The sequence below is a fragment of the Perca fluviatilis genome, chromosome 2 (genome assembly GCF_010015445.1).
Source record: "Perca fluviatilis chromosome 2, GENO_Pfluv_1.0, whole genome shotgun sequence".
Classification (NCBI taxonomy): domain Eukaryota; kingdom Metazoa; phylum Chordata; class Actinopteri; order Perciformes; family Percidae; genus Perca; species Perca fluviatilis.
In genome coordinates this window covers 6,359,099-6,381,063 of record NC_053113.1, presented here as the reverse complement: position 1 = coordinate 6,381,063, position 21,965 = coordinate 6,359,099, and the positions used below count along the sequence as shown (strand labels likewise).

At 41.5% G+C, this 21,965-nt stretch overlaps 1 protein-coding gene across 1 annotated transcript; it reads left to right on the top strand.

The window, feature by feature from the left end:
- The first annotated feature begins 607 nt into the window (after positions 1–607).
- pgm2l1 (phosphoglucomutase 2-like 1) lies at positions 608–21,821 on the top strand. Its single transcript, XM_039788155.1, has 14 exons — positions 608–936; positions 6,140–6,307; positions 6,887–6,993; positions 7,103–7,187; positions 7,276–7,359; positions 10,568–10,764; positions 11,017–11,206; positions 11,499–11,596; positions 13,222–13,402; positions 14,276–14,369; positions 15,868–15,997; positions 16,930–17,151; positions 19,311–19,430; positions 20,708–21,821. The coding sequence occupies exons 1-14, from the start codon at positions 796–798 to the stop codon at positions 20,808–20,810; spliced, it is 1,920 nt and encodes a 639-aa protein (XP_039644089.1). The 5' UTR covers positions 608–795; the 3' UTR covers positions 20,811–21,821.
- Positions 21,822–21,965: the final 144 nt, after the last annotated feature.

Genomic DNA, 21,965 nt, shown 5'->3' with positions numbered 1-21,965 from the left:
AATCCATTGATTTTCCTTTAATTATATTTCCATTAAAACTAATTTCATCATCATTAAAAGGGTTAAATACACTAATGGTGTCATATATATGTCAGATCTTGTGTTTATACATTACACTGGTGGACAAAAACATAAATTAATGAAGGTTTCATTCTTTTTTGTGGCCTGAAACTTTAAGTCTCAAGTCTTTTTTTCCCACCTTTTTTAAAAGACTTGCTTGCTTTACATAATTGTACTTTCTTTTGTTTCTGTATTATAATTTATTCATCAATATTATTTATCAATTAAGAAAGTTTATAAAGTGTTATATTCTTTTTTAAAATCTTTGTTATGATGGTTTACATGAAATTTGAATGAATCTATGAATTTTTAAAGGCAACGTTATGGCATGATGAGTGTGATTGGCTGGGTTAGAGTCAGAATACGTGGGGTAGCTAATCAGAGGCAGCGGAGGGCGGGACATAGGGTAAGAATACGTGGGGTAGCCAATCAGAGGAAGCGGAGGGCGGGACATAGAGTCAAAATACGTGGTGTAGCCAATCAGAGGAAGCGGAGGGCGGGACATAGAGTTAGAATACGTGGGGTAGCCAATCAGAGGCAGCGGACGGCGGGACATTCCTTCGCCGTCCTAGGAAACGCAGTTTCGCCCTAGGACTTGACAGCGGTGTTTATGAAGTTAATATTTCCGTTATGTCGAGCTTTACCGAGGGATATAATAGTCTCCGTTAGCATTTAGCTGCAATCCGTCTCCATCTCCCGTGGTGTAACTTTAGCGTGTTGCTAAAATTAGCTAGCATGTTAGCTAGTCTGCCTCTGTCAGTGAGCATGGGAGACAATAACGGAGTGAACGGGGATTTGAACGCCAACTTAAGGTGCCAGAGTACCGGCGACCCGCAGCTGGACAAGGCGGTGGACCAATGGTTGACCTGGGACAAGGTGAGTGTCTGTCGGAGCGTGAGGTAGCTGGGAACTGAAGTCTGTGCTGCTGTACGTGCCTAAACTGCCTTATACTGTGTGGAGGGAACGTCACCAAACTTCCCTAAAAAAACGGGCATTTTAAAATGACATTGCATGTTGGCAAACTAATGTAATAATACTGGTTCAACATACTGTATTTTATAGATAATTACGATCGTCTGCTAATATCGGCTTACAATTTTTTTCGTAAATTTGCACTTTATTTCATTTAACAGAAACTTTGTGGGCTGTTGTACGAAGCTCTCCGCTGAGTTCCGCTGCGTTGATGGCGTGTAGGAATAGCTGGCGCAGCGGCTATAAAAGATCAAATAGATTTTAAATACAAGCTTCTGGGTTGAAACTCGGTACGCCGATTTGTTCACTATAACCAACCACATCAGAAAACTTGACAAATCCTGCTTCTTATGCTAACTGATGTTGATGTTATACAAGAAAATCTAAAATTGCCAGATTTTTAAATGGGAGTTCTGAAAGTCGACACAGCACCAAGTGTGTGTGTTTGTGTGTGTCGGCCGCAGTGCGAATCACCGGCGGCTGTCTGGGTCGTGATGAAGATTATTTTTGTGGGCTATCAGGCGATTAAACTGCAGCATGACTCAGATGTTTTACAGATAGCATGACTCAGCTGTTTTTACAGGTATCAAATAGCCAAAACAGGCCGCAGCAGTTAGTGGACTCCTGTTTCAATCCTGTGTATAAACGGATGCCATCCTCACCCAGACTCCATTCATCTTTCAGATGATTTCATTGTCTCTGGACACTTCAGACTAATGTGGAACAATATTTGCACATTAAAAGATAACCTTTTATAATATAAAGATAAGAAAGGACAGTAAAGACATACCGTATTAAGTACGATTATATATTCATACACATACTGTGTATAAATGGAAATACACATTAATTTGTATGTGGAATGTAAAAGAGCTAAACGTCTGCTTGTTTCTCATAATAAAACCACTTAATTCATGTTATTCTAAATTTTAAGTTTTCAATTATGCAGAATGTCCCTTCATAAGGTAGTAGTCTGGAGCTTAGACCATTGTGATTGGTTTAAAGAAATGCAAACAACCCAGAGCGTTTGTTTCCCCTATCCCAGAATGCATCTGTGGTGTAGCCAGACCTTTCTCCACAGCGCTGTGGAGGGAGGTCTGGTAATGCGAGACTAGTAAGGAAGTAATATAAACTCTGCATTCAAAAAAAAAAGAGGCACGCACACTGCTGTGTAGTTTTTAAAGGTCATGAATGTTTCTGACCTCTGTAAATGTCAACAGCCTGGAAAAGATCCACAGAGAGAGAGAGAGAGAGAGAGAGACATACAGAGAGAGGGAAAGACAGACAGAGAGGGAGAAATACAGAGAGAGGGAAGACAGACACAGAGAGAGAGAGAGAGAGAGAGAGACATACAGAGAGAGGGAGAGAGAGACATACAGAGAGAGAGAGAGAGAGAGAGAGAGACATACAGAGAGAGGGAGAGACAGACAGAGTTGAGCATATTTGATATGAGTAGCAAAGCCATATTAAATAGCCTACGCAGTGACATCATATTTGTACGTGTGTGCCTGCATGCACTTGAATGCTACTGTGAGAATGCGTGGAATAATAAAAATAAAGTTCCCAGACCTAAAGAGAGGATCTTCCCGTGAATATTAGCCACTAGGTGCTAGCTAACCACTTTGGTGACTGTTACGATAGACTGCTGCAGAAATGTCTAACGCGACAGACAGACAGACAGACAGACAGACAGACAGATTTATTTATTATTTAGTTTGCTGTCTCTCATGTTCTCCTGTCAGACTGAGATTATTAATATAAATTCACCAGTCTGTGATTGAGGCTGCAGCTGCTGATTCTTCTCTCAGTTAACTGACTCATTCATAAATGACTAACTGTTCAAGTACAACTTTATTTAATTAATGCTTTTAATTAATGTTTTCTGTTAAAAAGCTTTGTGGAAGACTTAGTGCACATATTTGGCGAGGGGTTTAGGCGTCCTTTCAATAAATTTAAGCAATTTCCCGAAACATTTTGCGTCTCCTTGCAGCGTTTTTGTGTCTTTGTAGTGGTGTTGTGTCTCTTATTAGTCACTTTAGTTTCCCTTGGGGTTGTTTTGGGTCTCTGTGGTCATTTGGCGTCTCTTTTTCACATCATTTTGGACTCTTATCACCATATCTGTGTCTCGAGCTCGAGCAGATAACTAATAAATAACACTCAAAAAGCCTAAAGACAAAACTTAAAGCTGGAGAAGTCCAGCTACAATCACACACACACACACACACACACACACACACACACACACACACACACACACACACACACACACACACACACACAAAGTCCGAGACGCACACACATGACCACAAACAGACAGAGACACACACACACACACACAGAGCGACAGGCCACTCTATTCTAGTGGAGGTATTTCTATGGGATTAAGACCCCCGCACCCCGCCATACACACACACACACACACACACACACACACAAAAAAAACACACACACACACAAACACAAACAACAGAATCTAGTGAGGTATCTATGGGATTAAGACCCCCGCATCCCTGATCACACACACACACACACACACACACACTCAGTAGATCTGAGAAAAGTCTTTTAGTTTCATTCAAACGGCTCGAGTGCTGCACCTAAACCTTTTAATGGCGGTGAATAATTGGTGTGTGTGTGTGTGTGTGCCAGTTGTATTGTGTGTGTGTGTGTGTGTGTGTGTGTGTGTGTGGGGGTGGGGGGGGGTGTGTGGGGGGGGGGGGGGTGTGTGTGTGTGTGTGTGTGTGTGTGTGTGTGTATGTGTGTGTGTGTGTGTGTGTCAGACCTGGGATGGACAGGCCTCCAGACTGCAACAAATGGTCGCATTTTGCGACCTAAATTTGAGAGTGTGCGACTGAATTTTACATCCAGTCGCGACCAGTAAATTTGCCCCCCTTTTTTTACACGTTTAAACGTGGACATTTCGGTACCTGAGAGCACGTAAGCGCTAACTTATCTGTCCTCTCTGAAAACTGACAGAGCAGAGCTCTGACACAAACACACACACACACTCGCACACACGCAGAGCTGCAGACGGAGCAAACTACGTGGGCTCTGCAGTTTGGTTGAAGTCACGGTGAGTCACGGTGATGCTGATAAAGTGGTTTCAGGTGTGGTTACAGTTTTTCATAACTTCACCCAGACAGCGTTTGCTGCGATATGATATTAATGGCGAGCCCGAAAGCAGTCGCGGTGCTGTTGACGTTACACTTCCTCTGAGATGGCAGGCACAACAGTTGTTTCTGTGCCCTGGTGACTGACTGACAGGCTGAGGCTGTAAGGCAAGGCAACTTTACTTCTACAGCAGCTTTCAGCAACAAGGCAATTCAAAGTGCTTTACATAAACATTAAAGAGCAATTAAAAAACTATTAAAAAACAAATTAAAACATTAAAAGACAAGAATAAAATTGACAGTGCAGTATAAGAATTTTAAAGAACTGAGGGATAAAATACGCGAATAAAAGTTACAGTGCAGTATAAGAAATTACCGTTATTTATTTTTCAATGTGATCATCACCACAAGTTATTTTCTGTCAAAACCCGGAACTGACTCGCAGACCATCTCTAATAGTCAGGAAACGTGCTAATAGTTTCGTAGACTATTTTTATTTTGTTTTTAATTTAATAGTCCCGCAGACTATGTCTGTTCAATTGTAATTGTTTAGACTCTCGGCCTATCTTTTGGTAGTTTCTTCGGCTAACTTTCTTTTTGACCAGAAACATTAAGGAGCAGTTATCGAGTGTCACACAGTGTCATCAATGCAACTTCAGTATAGCAAACGAACAGTTATTTAAAGAAAGGCAACTTCAAAAAGATAGGTCTGTAGCTTTGACTTAAAAAACAAGGCAGCTTTATTTCTACAGCAGCTTTCAGCAACAAGGCAATTCAGAGTGCTTTACATGAACATTAAAGAGCAGTTAAAAACGGTCCTGATGGAAATAAAACAGTTACAGTGAGTAAGAAATGAATAATTATTGAATTTAATAGGTTGTCGTGACAGGTTTGGGAGGAGAGAGGGAGGAGTTTTATTTTGGTTTAATTTCTTTAGAGTGTAACATAGGATAAATAGGTTTGGAATTATTTTTACAACTGAAATAATTGTTTTGTAATTACAGAGGGAAAGTACCGGAAAAAAGGTACCGTTGAGTACTGGAACAGAATTTCAGGTATCGGTACCGATGTTGGTGCAGATGCGAAAGGTTCCCAACCCTAAGGGTAGTAGCCTAAACAATACATGTTTAATTTGAAGTTGAATTCATTATAATTATAGACCAGAGCTGGTATATTTTTAAAATATTTTGTTAACTGTCATGACAGCGATGGTGCCTTCTATGTTGCATCTTCAAAAGTGACACTGAATCTGAAACAGCACATTGTAATTTCTATTATCAAAGTGTTTATTAGTAATACAGTGGAAATTAGTATAAATGTGAATATTTGGTTAGCATGTTGATTTACGGTGTGTGCCCCTACATTTTCAGTTGGTGGCCACTGTGCTCCTAGTGAAAAAAGTTAGTCTGGAGCCCTCACCACACACACACACACACACACACACACACACACACACACACACACACACACACACACACACACACACAGTAAAGAACTGTTCTGAAACTATCAGAGCTTTACCAAAATAGGAAAAATATCGCAAAATAACTCTGGACAGGAAAAATATCGCAAAAAAGACTGAATTTCAGGTATTGGTAATGATGTTTGTTCAGATGCGAAAGGTTCCCAACCCTAAGGGTAGTAGCCTAAACAATGCATGTTTAATTTGAAGTTGAATTCATTATAATTGTAGACTACAGCTGGTATATTTTTAAAATATTTAGTTTACTGTCATGACAGCGACAGGGCTGTCAGTTTACCTTCTATGTTGCATCTTCAAAAGTGACACTGAATCTGAAACAGCACATTGTAATTTCTATTATCAAAGTGTTTATTAGTAATACAGTGGAAATTAGTAGAAATGTGAATATTTGGTTAGCATGTTGATTTACGGTGTGTGCCCCTACATTTTCTGGTTGTGTTCAGTTGGGGCCACTGGGCTCATAGTGAAAAAAGTTAGTCTGGAGCCCTAATGGAGTTCTTCTTCTGTGGTGTAGAACCGGCGGACTCGGGCGCAGGTGGAGGCTCTGGTGGCGGCTGGACGCCGGGAGGACTTGAGGACGAGACTCTGCAGCAGGATGAGCTTCGGCACGGCAGGACTCAGGGCGCCTATGGGAGCCGGATTCAACCGGATCAACGACCTCACCGTCATCCAATCAACACAGGTCAGACCTCAGACCGGCTAAAAACCACTTCAGAGACAGAAGTTCAGACGCACACACGCAGAAAGAAACACACACACACACAAACACACACATGCAGACAGACACAGACACACACACGCACACAGACACACAAACACAGACACACAGACACACAAACACACACAGACACACACAAACACACAAATACACACATGCAGACAGACACACACAGGCGCGCACACAGACACAGCCACACACAAACACACACACAAACATACACATGCAGACAGACACAGACACGCACACAGACACACACGCGCACACAGACACACAAATACACACATGCAGACAGACACACACACACACACAGGCGCGCACACAGACATACACACACAGGCGCACACACGCATGCAGACACACACACACACAGAAACACAGGCGCACACACGCATGCAGACGCACACACGCATGCAGACACACACACACACACAAGCACACACAGACGCACACAGACAAAATCTAAATGGTATCTTGGCAGACTTTAATATATCTCATGGTGCTAGACGCTGTGATTGAAGCCGGTTGTCTGTGTGTCTGCAGGGGTTATACTCCTACCTGAGCAGGTATTTCCCAGACTTCAGCAGCAGAGGAGTGGTTCTTGGTTTTGACACCAGAGGACAGGAGGAGAGCGGCTGCAGCAGTCAGAGGTAACACACTCACACACACACACACACACACACACACACACAGACACAGACACACAGAGAGACACGCACACAGATTTAAAGCCTTTAAAATGACTGTTTGTGTTTTGAGGTTGGCGAAGTTGGCGGCTGCGGTGATGCTCAGCAGAGACGTTCCTGTTCATCTCTTCTCCACGTTTGTCCCGACGCCGTACGTGGTGAGGAAACGCTAACGCGTCCCTTCCTGTCAGCTGTCCCGCGTGTTGTAGTCTTGTGTTTATTTAATGAGTGTGTGTTTGTTTCCAGCCGTACGCTGTGAAGAAGCTCGGTGCTGCAGCCGGAGTGATGATCACAGCCTCGCACAATCCTAAAGAAGACAACGGATACAAGGTCAGACAAACTTCAATCAGTCAAACTTTATTTATAGAGCACTTTCAAACAACCAAAGTAGACCAAATATTAAATATAATAAATAAAAGCCATACATTGCATCACTCAGACAGGCATAAAATACAAATAAAAACAAATTAACTTTAACAACAATAAAATTCAAAGGCCAAGGAGAGAAGTGGGTCTTAAGAAGAGATAAAAAAAAATAACCTGGACAAGAAAAATATGGCAAAAAAACCTGTGGTCAGGAAAAATATGGCAAAAAACCTGTGGTCAGGAAAAATGTTGAATAAAAAACCTGTGGTCAGGAAAAATATGGCAAAAAACCTGTGGTCAGGAAAAAAAACCTGGACAAGAAAAATATGGCAAAAAAACCTCTGGTCAGGAAAAATATGGCAATAAACCTTTGGTCAGGAAAAATATGGCAAAAAACCTGTGGTCAGGAAAAATATGGCAAAAAACCTCTGGTCAGGAAAAATATGGCAAAAAACCTTTGGTCAGGAAAAATATGGCAAAAAACCTGTGGTCAGGAAAAATATGGCAAAAAACTGTGGTCAGGAAAAATATGGCAAAAAAACTGTGGTCAGGAAAAATATGGCAAAAAACCTCTGGTCAGGAAAAATATGGCAAAAAACCTCTGGTCAGGAAAAATATGGCAAAAAACCTCTGGTCAGGAAAAAAAACCTGTGGTCAGGAAAAATATGGCAAAAAAACCTGTGGTCAGGAAAAATATGGCAAAAAACCTCTGGTCAGGAAAAATATGGCAAAAAACCTCTGGTCAGGAAAAATATGGCAAAAAACCTCTGGTCAGGAAAAATATGGCAAAAAACCTGTGGTCAGGAAAAATATGGCAAGAACCTCTGGTCAGGGAAAAATATGGCAAAAACCTCCGGGCAAAAATATGGCAAAAACCTGTGGTCAGGAAAAAACCTGGACAAGAAAAATATGGCAAAAACCTGTAGTCAGGAAAATATACAAAACCTGTGGTCAGGAAAAATATGGCAAAATACACTGGGTCAGGAGAAAATGTGGCAAAAACCTGTGGTCAGGAAAATATGGCAAAAACCTGTGGTCAGGAAAAATATGGCAAAAACCTCTGGTCAGGAAAAATATGGCAAAAAAACCTCTGGTCAGGAAAAAAAAACCTGGACAAGAAAAATATGGCAAAATACCTGTGGTCAGGAAAAAAACCGACAAGAAAATATGGCAAAACAACCTGTGGTCAGGAAAAATATGGCAAAAAACCTTTGGTCAGGAAAAATATGGCAAAAACCTGTGGTCAGAAAAATATGGCAAAAACCTCGTGGCAGGGAAAATATGGCAATAAACCTTTGTCAGGAAAAATATGCAAAACCTGTGGTCAGGAAAATATGGCAAAAAAAATATGCAAAAACCTGTGGTCAGGAAAAATATGGCAAAAACCTGTGGTCAGGAAAAATATGGCAAAAACCTGTGGTCAGGAAAAATATGGCAAAAACCTGTGGTCAGGAAAAATATGGCAAAAACCTGTGTCAGGAAAAATAAAAGGGATATGGCAAAAACCTATGGTCAGAAAAATATGGCAAAAACCTGTGGTCAGGAAAAAACCTGGACAAGAAAAATATGGCAAAAACCTGTGGTCAGGAAAAATATGGCAAAAACCTGTGGTCAGGAAAATATGGCAAAATAACCTCTGATCAGGAAAAATGTGGCAAAACCTGTGGTCAGGAAAAATATGATAAAACCTGGTATCAGAAAATATGCAAAACCTGGTCAGGAAAAATATGGCAAAAAACCTCTGGTCAGGAAAAATATGGCAAAAAACCTCTGGTCAGGAAAAATATGGCAAAAACTCTGGTCAGGAAAAACCTGACAAAGAAAATATGGCAAAACCTGTGGTGGAAAAATATGGCAAAAACCTGTGGTCAGGAAAATATGGCAAAAAAATATTGTAAAAACTATGTGGTCAGGAAAAATATAGGCAAAAACGCGGGCAGGATGTATATGGCAAAAACCTGTGGTCAGGAAAAATATGGCAAAATACCTCTGGTCAGGAAAAATATGGCAAAAAACCTGTGGTCAGGAAAAATATGGCAAAAAACCTGTGGTCAGGAAAAATATGGCAAAAAACCTCTGGTCAGGAAAAATATGGCAAAAAACCTCTGGTCAGGAAAAATATGGCAAAAAACCTCTGGTCAGGAAAAATATGGCAAAAAACCTCTGGTCAGGAAAAAAAACCTGGACAAGAAAAATATGGCAAAAAACCTGTGGTCAGGAAAAATATGGCAAAAAACCTGTGGTCAGGAAAAATATGGCAAAAAAAAATATTGCAAAAAAAACTGTGGTCAGGAAAAATGTGGCAAAAAAATATATATCGCAAAAAGAAACTGGAAAGGAGAAATATCACAAAAATAACTGGTCGCAAAAAACCTCTGGTCAGGAAAAATATGGCAAAAAACCTCTGGTCAGGAAAAATATGGCAAAAAAAACCTCTGGTCAGGAAAAAAAACCTGGACAAGAAAAATATGGCAAAATACCTGTGGTCAGGAAAAAAAACCTGGACAAGAAAAATATGGCAAAACAACCTGTGGTCAGGAAAAATATGGCAAAAAACCTGTGGTCAGGAAAAATATGGCAAAAAACCTCTGGTCAGGAAAAATATGGCAAAAAACCTCTGGTCAGGAAAAAAACCTGGACAAGAAAAATATGGCAAAAAACCTGTGGTCAGGAAAAATATGGCAAAAAACCTGTGGTCAGGAAAAATATGGCAAAAAAAAAATATTGCAAAAAAACTGGTCAGGAAAAATGTGGCAAAAAAATATATATCGCAAAAAGAAACTGGAAAGGAAAAATATCGCAAAAATAACTGGTTGCAAAAAACCTCTGGTCAGGAAAAATATGGCAAAAAACCTCTGGTCAGGAAAAATATGGCAAAAAACCTCTGGTCAGGAAAAAAAACCTGGACAAGAAAAATATGGCAAAAAACCTGTGGTCAGGAAAAATATGGCAAAAAACCTGTGGTCAGGAAAAATATGGCAAAAAAAAATATTGCAAAAAAAACTGTGGTCAGGAAAAATGTGGCAAAAAATATATATATCGCAAAAAGAAACTGGAAAGGAAAAATATCGCAAAAATAACTGGTCGGAAAAAAATATAAAAAAAACAACTCAGGACAACAATCCCTCCCGGCGGCGGATAAGAGCCCTCCTGTCTGTATCGCCCTCTGCAGGTGTACTGGTGTAACGGCGCTCAGATCTCCTCGCCTCACGACAAGGAGATCCTGCAGAGTATCGAGGAGCAGCTGGAGCCCTGGAGCGCCTCCTGCTGGGAGGAGGAGCTGGTGGAGCGCTGCTCCCTGAGGACCGACCCCCTGACCCAGATCAACAGCTGCTACATGGACGAGCTGACCTCGCTCTGCTTCCACAGGTAAGAGGAGGACGAAGACAGTCTCTCCTTCAACCTTGGCAGCTGGTCCTCGGACCCAGGGTCCGAAATTAACAGTGTGCTCTGCACTTGCGACCGATATCGTGAGACCATTTTTTACCTCGACGAGAACTCTCGTCACATTTTGATCTCGTGGGACGAGATCTCGTCACACCTCTACTAGTAACGTGATGAAGAGCTCAACGGGCTCCACAGGTAAGGCCGTCTGTCTCACGTGTGTCTCGTGTCTCTCAGGGATCAGAACAGAAGCTGTCCGTTGAAGTTTGTCCACTCATCGTTCCACGGCGTCGGACACGCCTTCGTCCAGCAGGCCTTCCACGCCTTTGGCTTCGCTCCGCCCATCCCCGTCCCCGAGCAGAAAGACCCCGACCCCAACTTCTCGTCCGTCCGCTGCCCCAACCCCGAGGAGGGAGAGTCGGTCCTGGTAGGACGTAGATCCCACTTCTTCTTCAATGCAGTTTTTTATTATTCCTGCCCAGACTGCATTTTGTAACCAGAGAGATTTAAAGGGCAGTGCCTGTAGTATTGGTTTGAAATAATGAGGACTCAACCAGAAATCTGCACTTTTTAAACTTCTTATGCATTTCATGTATGCAACAGATGCAACAATGCATTGTTTTTTTTGTCCATAAAGGTGACAAAACGATCTCCTCGGGCTCTTTTGTCCTTACTATTATTGAAGTTTAACATTATTAATCCATTATTGTCTTCTTCAGGAGCTCTCTCTTCTTCTGGCTGAGCGGGAAAATGCTTGCATCGTCCTGGCGACAGATCCTGATGCCGATCGATTGGCTGTCGCAGAGAAGTCTGACGGGTAACTGTTGGGGCTAAAATAATTTCTTCTCCAATTAAAATAGATTTTTCAGGGAGTCAACAGTTTTCAAACAGGAAAAGACTTTCTTATAATCTTTCAAACCACCAATCCGAGGCCTCCATTTGGAAGGAGTTTCAGAGTTGTAGTATTATACAAAGACCACTAGATGTCCTCCTTTGCACTTAATATAACAGAAGTTTCATGACTACACACAAAGGTTACATACAATGCAATCTGTTAGGTGCCAAGGAGGACATCCAGTGGTCTTTGTATAATACTACAACCCTGAAACTCCTGCCAAATAGAGGCCTCTGATTGGTGGTTTGAAAACGTATGTCTTAAGTCTTTTCCTGTTTCCAAACTGTTGACTCCCTGACAAAGGCTTGTTCAAGTTCCACTTTATTTATCCTTAGAAAAAGGAAATTGAGTGTGCAGCAGGATAGACAGAAAAGCACAACCAGATGCCAACAACATTGTACACACAACACAGGACTCACATCAATGGAGACACTCCTTCCCCCAAAACCAATGACAGAATCCAATTGGACAGTACACAGGTAATCTGTCATAATGAACATGGACAGGAATAAATAAATAGATAATCACATACTGTATAAAATGTTCAGGAGATGTCAATCAAGTGATTTCAGGTTCCTAATAGCCACAGTAATAAAAGAATCCCTGGCACGTCTAGTTCTTAACAGAGGCAGCCTAAAACAGCGACCCGAGGGGAGCAGATTAATGAGTGGGTGATCACAGCAGTTTAGAATTTGTTTGGTTGTATGCCGAAACGCGTCGGAGTGTTTTAAAGGTTTAAGATGACCAAGCCAAAACAATAAAGGCTTTTTGATTGTTCTAAAGAGAGCGCCTTGGAGTTTCCTGAGGTTTGCTATATATATATATATATATATATATATATATATATATATATAAAATTGTCCCATCCAAAGAGGACCTCAAGCAAACATTTTGAGTCCTGGAAGCGCTCCTCTGCAGACATTTTTTTAAATCAACTTTTGTTTGAGTGATCTATATCGACAAACATACGTGTAATTCATGGCTAAATTAAAAAAGGGGTCAAAACATTATTTGTCTCTCCCTGTTCACTACCATGTTCACATATTTTTATCGAAATAAGGTCCCATGGGGTCCACAGGAAGGGGTGGGACTTCAACTCTCTCTATTGGTATTGTAACTGAAACGTCCATAACCTAATTATTACTAAATATATATGTATTTATTGAGTTTTTGTACATTTGACAGACAAACACAGTACAACAAGGCACATGACATAAAACAGAAAGGAGACCAAGGATCAAATGTAGTAGCTGTAGTACCCACAGTCATGAATCTGTACATCTATAGGTGTATGCTTACACGAAATACATACAGCAGTTGTTTATCTCAACACCGTATAGTACAGATGGCACACTACAGGTATTAGGAGTATGTTGTCCCTAACCTAATTGATATCAAATTGAAAATGTAGTCGCATCGGGACCTTGTGAATCGGAATCGATGTGAGAAATCATTGGCGATACCCAGCTCTAGAAACTGTGACGTTTGCTCAGAGGCTGTTTGGACTTAAAGCCCAAAGTTTACGTGTGCGTCTGCCTGTCCTCCAGGTGCGGTTGGAAGGTGTTCACGGGTAACGAGCTGGCCGCCCTGTTGGGTTGGTGGATGTTCTTTAATTGGAAGGAGGCTCATCCCGTTCCTGCCGACACTCAGAAGGTTTACATGTTGGCCACCACGGTTTCCTCCAAGATCCTGCAGGCCTTCGCTCGCATCGAGGGCTTCCACTACGAGGTCAGGGGGTTCAAATCAAAGCAAATATTCCTCCCAATTGTGTTAAAGTGTTGATTAGGGATGTCACAAGAACCGGTACTTCGGCACCAACCTGTCGAGGGCAGTATATACGCCTAACGTTAAAAATGTTCTAGACTGCCGCTAAATGCTGAAGAAGAACACGGACCAGCACCGCAAAACAGCGAATAGCCCCTCGTCTCCCTGTACGGCTTGACCGCACTCAGCTTCTGGCTTTACCGTAGATCTACAGCGGTGGCTTTCACCACTTCACCTGGAACTCCCAAACGGCACCTAAGTCTATTTCTCTCTGCCGTTGTCTATCACAACCTAACGTGTGCTCTGATAGCGCTTGTTTTAACGGACCTCTATAATATCAGTTAACTTTAACCAGCCCGGTTCTTTGTGAAAAACAACAATGGCAGAGAGAAACAAACGTAACTAAACATGCTTGCTGTCTGGGAGTTCCAGTACCGTACGCTGGCTGTGTGGTGGTGGTGCCAGGCTTCAAAGAAACGGCCCGTGGGGTCCAGAAGAGGTTTTTGTTATGGTAAATCACGCTTTCCTTGCCCCCTCCACTCCACACCATAACAGAAACTTGAAACTGAAAGAAGAGTGACATGAAGCTGCCCCTCCCCCCAAATGTTTAAATAAAGGAATTCATGTTTAAGTATTATTATTATTTTTCTTCCTTTTTTGTTTTACACACACCGTGATATCGACTTTAGTATCGAGTATTGTGTACTTTTGTTGATCTCGTTACCGAATACTAGATTTTTGGTATCGTGACATCCCTACAATAAAAGCAAATATTCCTCCAATTGTGATAAAGCGTTGACGGTGATGGTCTCCTGTCTGTCTGTCTGCGTTCAACAGGAAACTCTTCCTGGGTTTAAGTGGATCGGGAACAGAATACACGAACTCTCCAAAACAGGAAACAGCGTCATCTTTGCCTTCGAGGAGTCGATTGGTAACCAAGTTTATTTTTGTACTGCTGTTTATGTAAAAGAAAAGGGTTGGACTCTCAGCTCAGACATGACACCTGTCCTAATTAGGGACCTAACGAATCCAAGATTCGGGTTCGGTTTCGGCCGAATATTGGGCTTTTTTGATGGGGTTCGGTTTCTGCCAAACCTTAATTCAATGCCGATTTGTCTGGTGGTGGCGAGGACCCTAAACAATACACAACATGGCCGCTGTTACAACATTTGGTATGAAATATCTGAAAGAATACGAGTTGTACATGAAGGAATCTCCAGACAGCAGCCAGAATGCAGCAACTTCAGGTACGGCAAAGGAAGGACAGTCCCGGCTAAAAACTGGTGTTAACCAGACAGTGCCTCTCCCGGGCTGTCAGCTGTTCTCCCTACAGTGGGAGAAGAGCGACCCAACAGCCGGCTGCTGCTCGTTAACGTTAGCTTTCTAATTTCACCCACCCAACATGCCGTCCTCATACACTGGTTAGCGAAAATTTGCCAAACAAAATTGTCACTCAGCTGGCGATAGCGATGTGCTTTCCTACGATGTGTAAAGAGCGTGTCAATTCAACATGAAGTTGTTACATTTAACTATTTCAGAGGCTGTGGACGTTGTTTACTTCATTAATCTGTTTACTGTGTTAATGGACCGAGGATGGGAGGAGCATTCGGTTTCGGATTTGGCAGAATCTTAACCAGTGGATTCGGTATTCGGCCGAACCCCAAAAATCTGGATTCGGTGAGCCAAAAATTTTTTGAGGTCGACTCAACTTTTATAGAAACTCCACCATGTGTCACACTGCGTTGGCCAGCAATGCAAGCGTGTATCAGACTTGTGGGTGCGTTTTTGAGGCGGTGTGAGAGTCCCGTACAGGAAACATCACTGCCTCTATCTCTGCCACAAGACAGTTTTAAAACGCCAAAACACAAGCTCTGAACTGCCCGGGAGTTTGTGGAACAGCTGACAGTTTTCCTCAGTCCCTCCGTCTCTTTTCTTTCTCTCTTTCTCTGGCTGCCTTCAAGTGCAGTCAGAAACATAAAGATCTATAAACCATCTGACGGAAAACAGGAACTATGAAATATAAAGTGTACTTGTGCTACTTTGGGGGGGGTTTAAGAACACAACAGGACATCAGAAAAATGGGCTGTTTAATGAAGCTCACACTGCGAATCGCCAAAGTGCCTGAGGATATGTGAACGCAGCCTAAGAGACACTTTTTTCACGTAGTTATCAATCAAACCTGATTCAGCACCTTTCATAAAGGTGAGTGCAAAGTGTTAACAAGATTTGTATGTAGACATTCAAACAATGATAAATGCACACGAGAAATAAAGAAAAAGCTACAAAAGTACAAAGTATTCAAATATTTCGAAGGTAATGGTTGAGACCTGACATGAAATGATCACAGTAAGACATATAAAGTACAATTGTTATAGTTGTTTTATTTCATATGAGACAGAAAGCATTGTCGTTGTTGTTTTTGTCTTCAGGTTTCCTGTGTGGCAGCATGGTTCCGGAGAAAGATGGCGTGAGTTCGGCGGTGGTTGTGGCTGAGATGGCTGCTTACCTCCACAACAAGAAGCTGAGTCTGAAGCAACAGCTGCACAACATCTACCAGACGTACGTTAACTTCATCATCTCATGTTAGAAACATCTCCGCCGCTCAAGTTCCTACAGGAGTCAGAAAATAAGCAGCTAATGTTCAATGTTCCCACAGCCCCACGCCCCCCCCCCCCCCCCCCCCCCCCCCCCCCCCCCCCCCCCCCCCCCCCCCCCCCCCCCCCCCCCCCCCCCCCCCCCCCCCCCCCCCCCCCCCCCCCCCCCCCCCCCCCCCCCCCCCCCCCCCCCCCCCCCCCCCCCCCCCCCCCCCCCCCCCCCCCCCCCCCCCCCCCCCCCCCCCCCCCCCCCCCCCCCCCCCCCCCCCCCCCCCCCCCCCCCCCCCCCCCCCCCCCCCCCCCCCCCCCCCCCCCCCCCCCCCCCCCCCCCCCCCCCCCCCCCCCCCCCCCCCCCCCCCCCCCCCCCCCCCCCCCCCAAACCCACAAAAAACAAAAAAAAAAAAAAAAAAAAACAAAAAAAAAAAAGTATTAATAAAAAAAAAACAAAAAAAAAAAAAAGAAAAAAAAAAAAAGAAAGGAGAAAGAAACGAAAAAAGCGCCCCCCCCCCATAAAATCTGATACAAATTTATGAAAAAGTAAATGTTGGAACATAGGGCCTAATTTTAAGAAAATTCTTAGAAATGTGGGAACATAGGGCTTTGGGAACATTGGCACGCTCCCTGTTCAACCTCTCTACAGTGATCCAAAAGTAAAGCAGAAATATTGTTTATAATCAAGCTCTGCAGGTGTCTGAAGAGAAATAATCTGGAATGCTTTAAGGTCTTTTCACACCGGGGATGTTTTTTCAATCCCCATTTTGCTCTATTCCTATTTAGATTTTCACGTCCACAGATTTACTGTTCTGTGTTCTGAAGTTTTCTTGATGGTGAAATGAAAGAGTTTCTTCCTCTATCTTATTTTGACAGTTTGCTTGTGTCGTGACTTCCTGTCTACAGGTATGGTCATCACGTGTCCAAAACGTCGTACGTCATCTGTAACGACCCGCCCACCATCCAGAAGATCTTCAGCCGGATCCGAAACTTTGACGGCGATGCTTCGTACCCGAAGACGTGCGGCGGCGTCCGGATCGTCCACATCAGAGACGTTACCACGGGATACGACAGCAGCCAGCCCGACTGCAGATCGGTAAGAAAACCGTTTGATTCATCGATTGTTCTGTTTTTATAAACCTATAAAAAAAGACAGACAAAAAAGCATGTTTTGTTTAAAAGATTGCCAAAAGAAACTACTGAACCCAGAAAGAAGCTGAAAGATCAAAAACTAGGCGGCCCAAGAAGTATTGTGAACCTAAATTGTTATGCAGTCCGGATGACAATTTGCGAGGGGCCGAATTCAGCCCTTGGGCCTTACGTTTAAGTAGTAGATAACTTTATTGTCCCCGTGGGTTTGCGGCACAGTCGCAGGACTTCGTGACAGGACATCAGACATATGATACAAACAAATAGTCCCTACATCAGACACCGACAGACATAACATGAGGAACATAAATCACACACTACAATACACTATACACCCTTGGGTATGACCAGTGTAGTGGAAGTTTTCTTGTCAACATTAGGGTTTGTGTATCAGTGAATACAGGATGAAACGAATAAAGACGTTTTGAGAATTAAACAAAAGTTTGGTCTTTGAGTATTTATTATATTTGCAAATATAGAGAAACAAAATTTCCCATTTACAATCAGCACGTCTGAAAAAGTCTTCTAACCTAAAGTCTAAACATCATATAGTGAAAAACTCCATTAAGCCACCCCTCTCCATTATCTTTAGCATAGCCACAGTTAGAAAAAAGATTATAAATACCACATATATAACAAATATCACATCACTGTATCACCTTCCCCTCTGCTCTCTGTTCCTAACATTAGCCTAAACAACAGTTTATCTCAGGAGACAGAAGGAGACACGGTTCAGACAGTTTATGGCCTTCTTCACTTTATCTGCTAATAGTTAAAACAAATGAGGAGCTGGAGTTCCAAAAAAAAAAAAAAAAAAAAAAAAACTCAGCTGAAAGTTCACGGTTGCCAACTGTTTCACTTGGAGCCTTTTGAATCTACGCATGAACAAAATTAATAATCTTGTAGAATATTAAAACAATCATTGACAATAAGGTTAAAATAAAATGGGTTAGGGTTACACCAGGCCAGCTGGACATCGAGCTTATTCTGACTGATTTAAGGCTTGTGGTACAAAAGAGAATTTGGATCTGTTCTTGATCAGAAGGGGAGGGGTGCGCAGCAACGATGCCTTGATGGCAATAGTTTAAAATGAGATGCCAGGGGGTGTGTGTCGTCACATTAGGGTTGGGTATCGTTTGGGTTTTTTCCGATATCGGTGCTAAAGCGATACTTTTAAAACGGTGCCGGTGCCTGAACCGATACGTTTTAATAAACTTCTTGTTGTTGAAGGGCTTGTTTATTGCTAAGGCCATATGGTCAAAATTAAAGATTTAATAATAATGTAATAACTATAACTTATAACAATAACTTATTTCATTATTAAATTGCTGGTAAATGACAAAACAACCACCAGATGGGACAGGGTATTTTACAATAACTTTGAATGCACCACAAGGCTACCTGTTTCAAGTGAACGCACCTGCAGACTGTTACGTCCCAGTGTTGGAACCCTCTACAGTGAAATACAGTCACACTTTACACTGTTTAACGTTAGCTGTCAGCATTTTAACCCTGTTTAATCCAGCTGCTAGCTAAAGGTAGGTTAATGTTACATGCTGTCAGGTGTAGTGTAAAGTCAGGCACTGAAATGAGGCACCGAAATTTTCGTTCTTATTCGGTTTCGTTACTACCATTTACGTCGGCACCAGTGCCCTATTGGCACTGCGTTTCGGTACCCAACCCCAAGTCACATACAATGTTATTGCCCTTTCTCACCAGTCTGTCTTTCTAAATGTGTTCAATGCCCGGTACTGTTATCACAAGTAACTTGCTGGCAGTTGTGTTTTTCTGTGACTCAGTGGCATTTCCAAACCAGCAGATAATACATCAAGTTAAAACACTTTCAATTAAAGCAGTATAAAACATTTGGAGCATTTTGTTATTGACATTAACAACAAGAAGTTTCTTTAAAAAGTACATTCTTTGCTGTGTCTTAGTGTGCAAAAGATCAGTCCATGAGTCCCGTTTAAGCTTGACGTGTGGATTAGACTTTATGGCTGATAATCTAAATCTTTATGGAGGATTTTATGGATACTGTTTAGCTCTATGTGACAGTTTAGCTCTATGTGACAGGAGCAAATAAACGCTCCGAAATGTATTGGTGTTCAGGTCAATTTGCTGTGTAAATTACTGTGTAGTAACGTAACTGTTCATCTTCACTTCACTCTCCAGAACGGCATCGTGGCAACGCTGAGAACCAGCGGCACAGAACCCAAAATCAAATACTACACTGAGTACTGCGCCGCTCCGGGGAACAGGTCAGCTGAAGTACACTGTGTACTGAATACTCAGGGTTTCCGCAGGCTATTAAAAATCATAATTTTAGGCCTTAAAGTCTTGAATTCGCTGAAGTATTGTGTTCTAGGTCTTCCTTTTTGTATGCCCATGTAAAAGATACCTTTAATGCTCATTGAAATGTTTTATTATATCTGAATACATATATATTTACTTTGCAAGTACCTTTGTGACTCTGCATTTCATTGTACTTTTAGGTTGTGATATAGGTCTTACATTTCCTTCATAAAAGGTCTTAAAAAGTCCTAAATCTGACTTGTAAAAACCTGCAGAAACCCTGATACTGTACAGATCTTTTCACTTTAACATCAACAGTATTCAATCCCAGACCAATAATCGGACAATTAAACACATAACTATTTACTCAGCAGCTAAAACACATGTCAGCACTAAAACGTTTATGTATGCATTTACTGCAAAAAAGCATTATCTTACCAAGTATATTCACAATTCCAAGTATATGACACAATCGCCTCAGGCTAATTAATTAGCCAGTGCGTGAAGAATGTTGGCGAGCCAGCCAGAAAAAGAAAGCAAGAAGATAAGAAGATAAACCAGAAAGTTGTTGTATGTTACAAATAAAACGCAGTTTAATATTTTGGCTGGTAAAAAAGATGCTTGGCTAGTGATCAAAATCTTAAACTATATTTGTCCAATGAAGTCAAAATATCTAATAACACTTAGCCTAACATAAGACACAATCACCTTACAAGTAATGAGAGGAATGGGGACTTGTTTTTAGATGATGCATCTTAAATATCTTGTAAAGTGAAAGAGAAGAGAAGAAAACACAACTATTTTTAAACATCTCGTAAGGTTTTTAAGCTGCTGTTATTTGTAAAAGATGAATCATCTTGTTTGAAGATCAAATCTTATTTCAAGTAATTTTACCAAATGAAGTTTTACAGATTATTTCACCTTTTATTATAAGAAAAAAATGATGTATTCATTCTTTTTATAAATTAATTTTTTAGGGGCCTTTTGATGTTTTTGTCACTTTCTTTTTAGACATTTTATTCCTTTTATTCAACGTCAATTTACAATTTTTTTTTTCAACGTTTGTCACTTTTTGTACTAAGCATTGTTTGTTTTGTTGCTTTTTGGGTCAAGGCCCCAAAACTACTACTTAGTTAAGTTTAGAAAAAGATGTTGGTTTGGGTTCAAATCGGACGTTACTTTTTATCCAGGGAATAAACTTGTTTAGAAGACATGATGTCATTGTTCTGTCTCTGTGTCGCAGCGAGGCGTCCCGCCTGGAGGAGGAGTTAGGGAAGATCACCACCGCCCTGCTGGACGAGTTCCTGGAGCCTGAGAGGAACAACCTGATTCGCCGCCGCGTCTAGCTCCGCCCCCTCCCACACCTGGTCGCCCCCCCGCCACTGCTTCTCTCTGTGGTATCCATAAAGTTCAGTTGAGACTAAAATATAAACTGATTCATTAAAAAATAATAAATATTTAGTTGAACTTTGGTCCTTCATAAAGCAGAGAGCATGATGGGTAAACTGCAGTGTCCAGTTTTATTTTGATTTGAGTTTGTGAAACCAAATATTGCTGTCTGAACTGTAAAGACTTGAAATAAATATATACATATGGAAGTTTAATAACGACAAAACAAATTCGTTGAAACTATATAATTAACTATGTTTATCACAAACCAAAAATAAACTTTTGTTACAACCTATCACGTTATTTTGGCACATCATGAAACTCTCATTACACAAAATGAACGTGTGATAAAGTTATTACCACGAGTTTACATACACGTCGCTGCTGATTGGTTAAAATATCTGACACACCCATGAAATCAGAGGAAACGTACGTCAAAGCTTGTTGTGCACCGTTTCACACTGTTCTGAGGAAACGTCATTCAACCCGGAAACTGACGCAAAACGATGCACACAGTTTTGAGATTGAACGTGCCCGTTTCTCTAATGTCCCCACAGTAAACTAAATCTCTTTTGGTAAATTGGACAAAACGTGACATTCAAAGACATCACTTTGGACTCTGAGAACGGTTAGTCAATAGTTTTGTCATTAATAAACTTCCGTAAATACATATAAAAAGGGGGGGGGTATGTCTCCTTAAGAGAGCAGAAAATCAGCTGCTTATCTTTTTCTGTCTTTGTAGTTTTTTTTTGTTAATCTGAATGTTAAAGTTTCTCCTTCGAACTCTGCGATGTTACCTATTTTTTTACTCAGAGATAAAATATATTTATGTGACAGTTCATGTTGTGTTGTATGATCTGGTTTTGTAGTTTGGACAGAGTGAGACCTCTGCTTGTGTTTAGATTGTCGCAGCTTTAAGTTAATGTGGTTCTCTGGCGATCCACCAATAAAACATAATAAAACTGTAACGTGTTTCTTTGTGCTACTTCACTTCCAGTCAACAGGAAGACCTTTTAAACATAAAGAACAAAGTATTAAACTATAAAAGTCCAACTTTATTTGGCTTGTTTTTCTATGAATGGTAAGTTGGTAGTTAAACTTTAGTTAAGTCA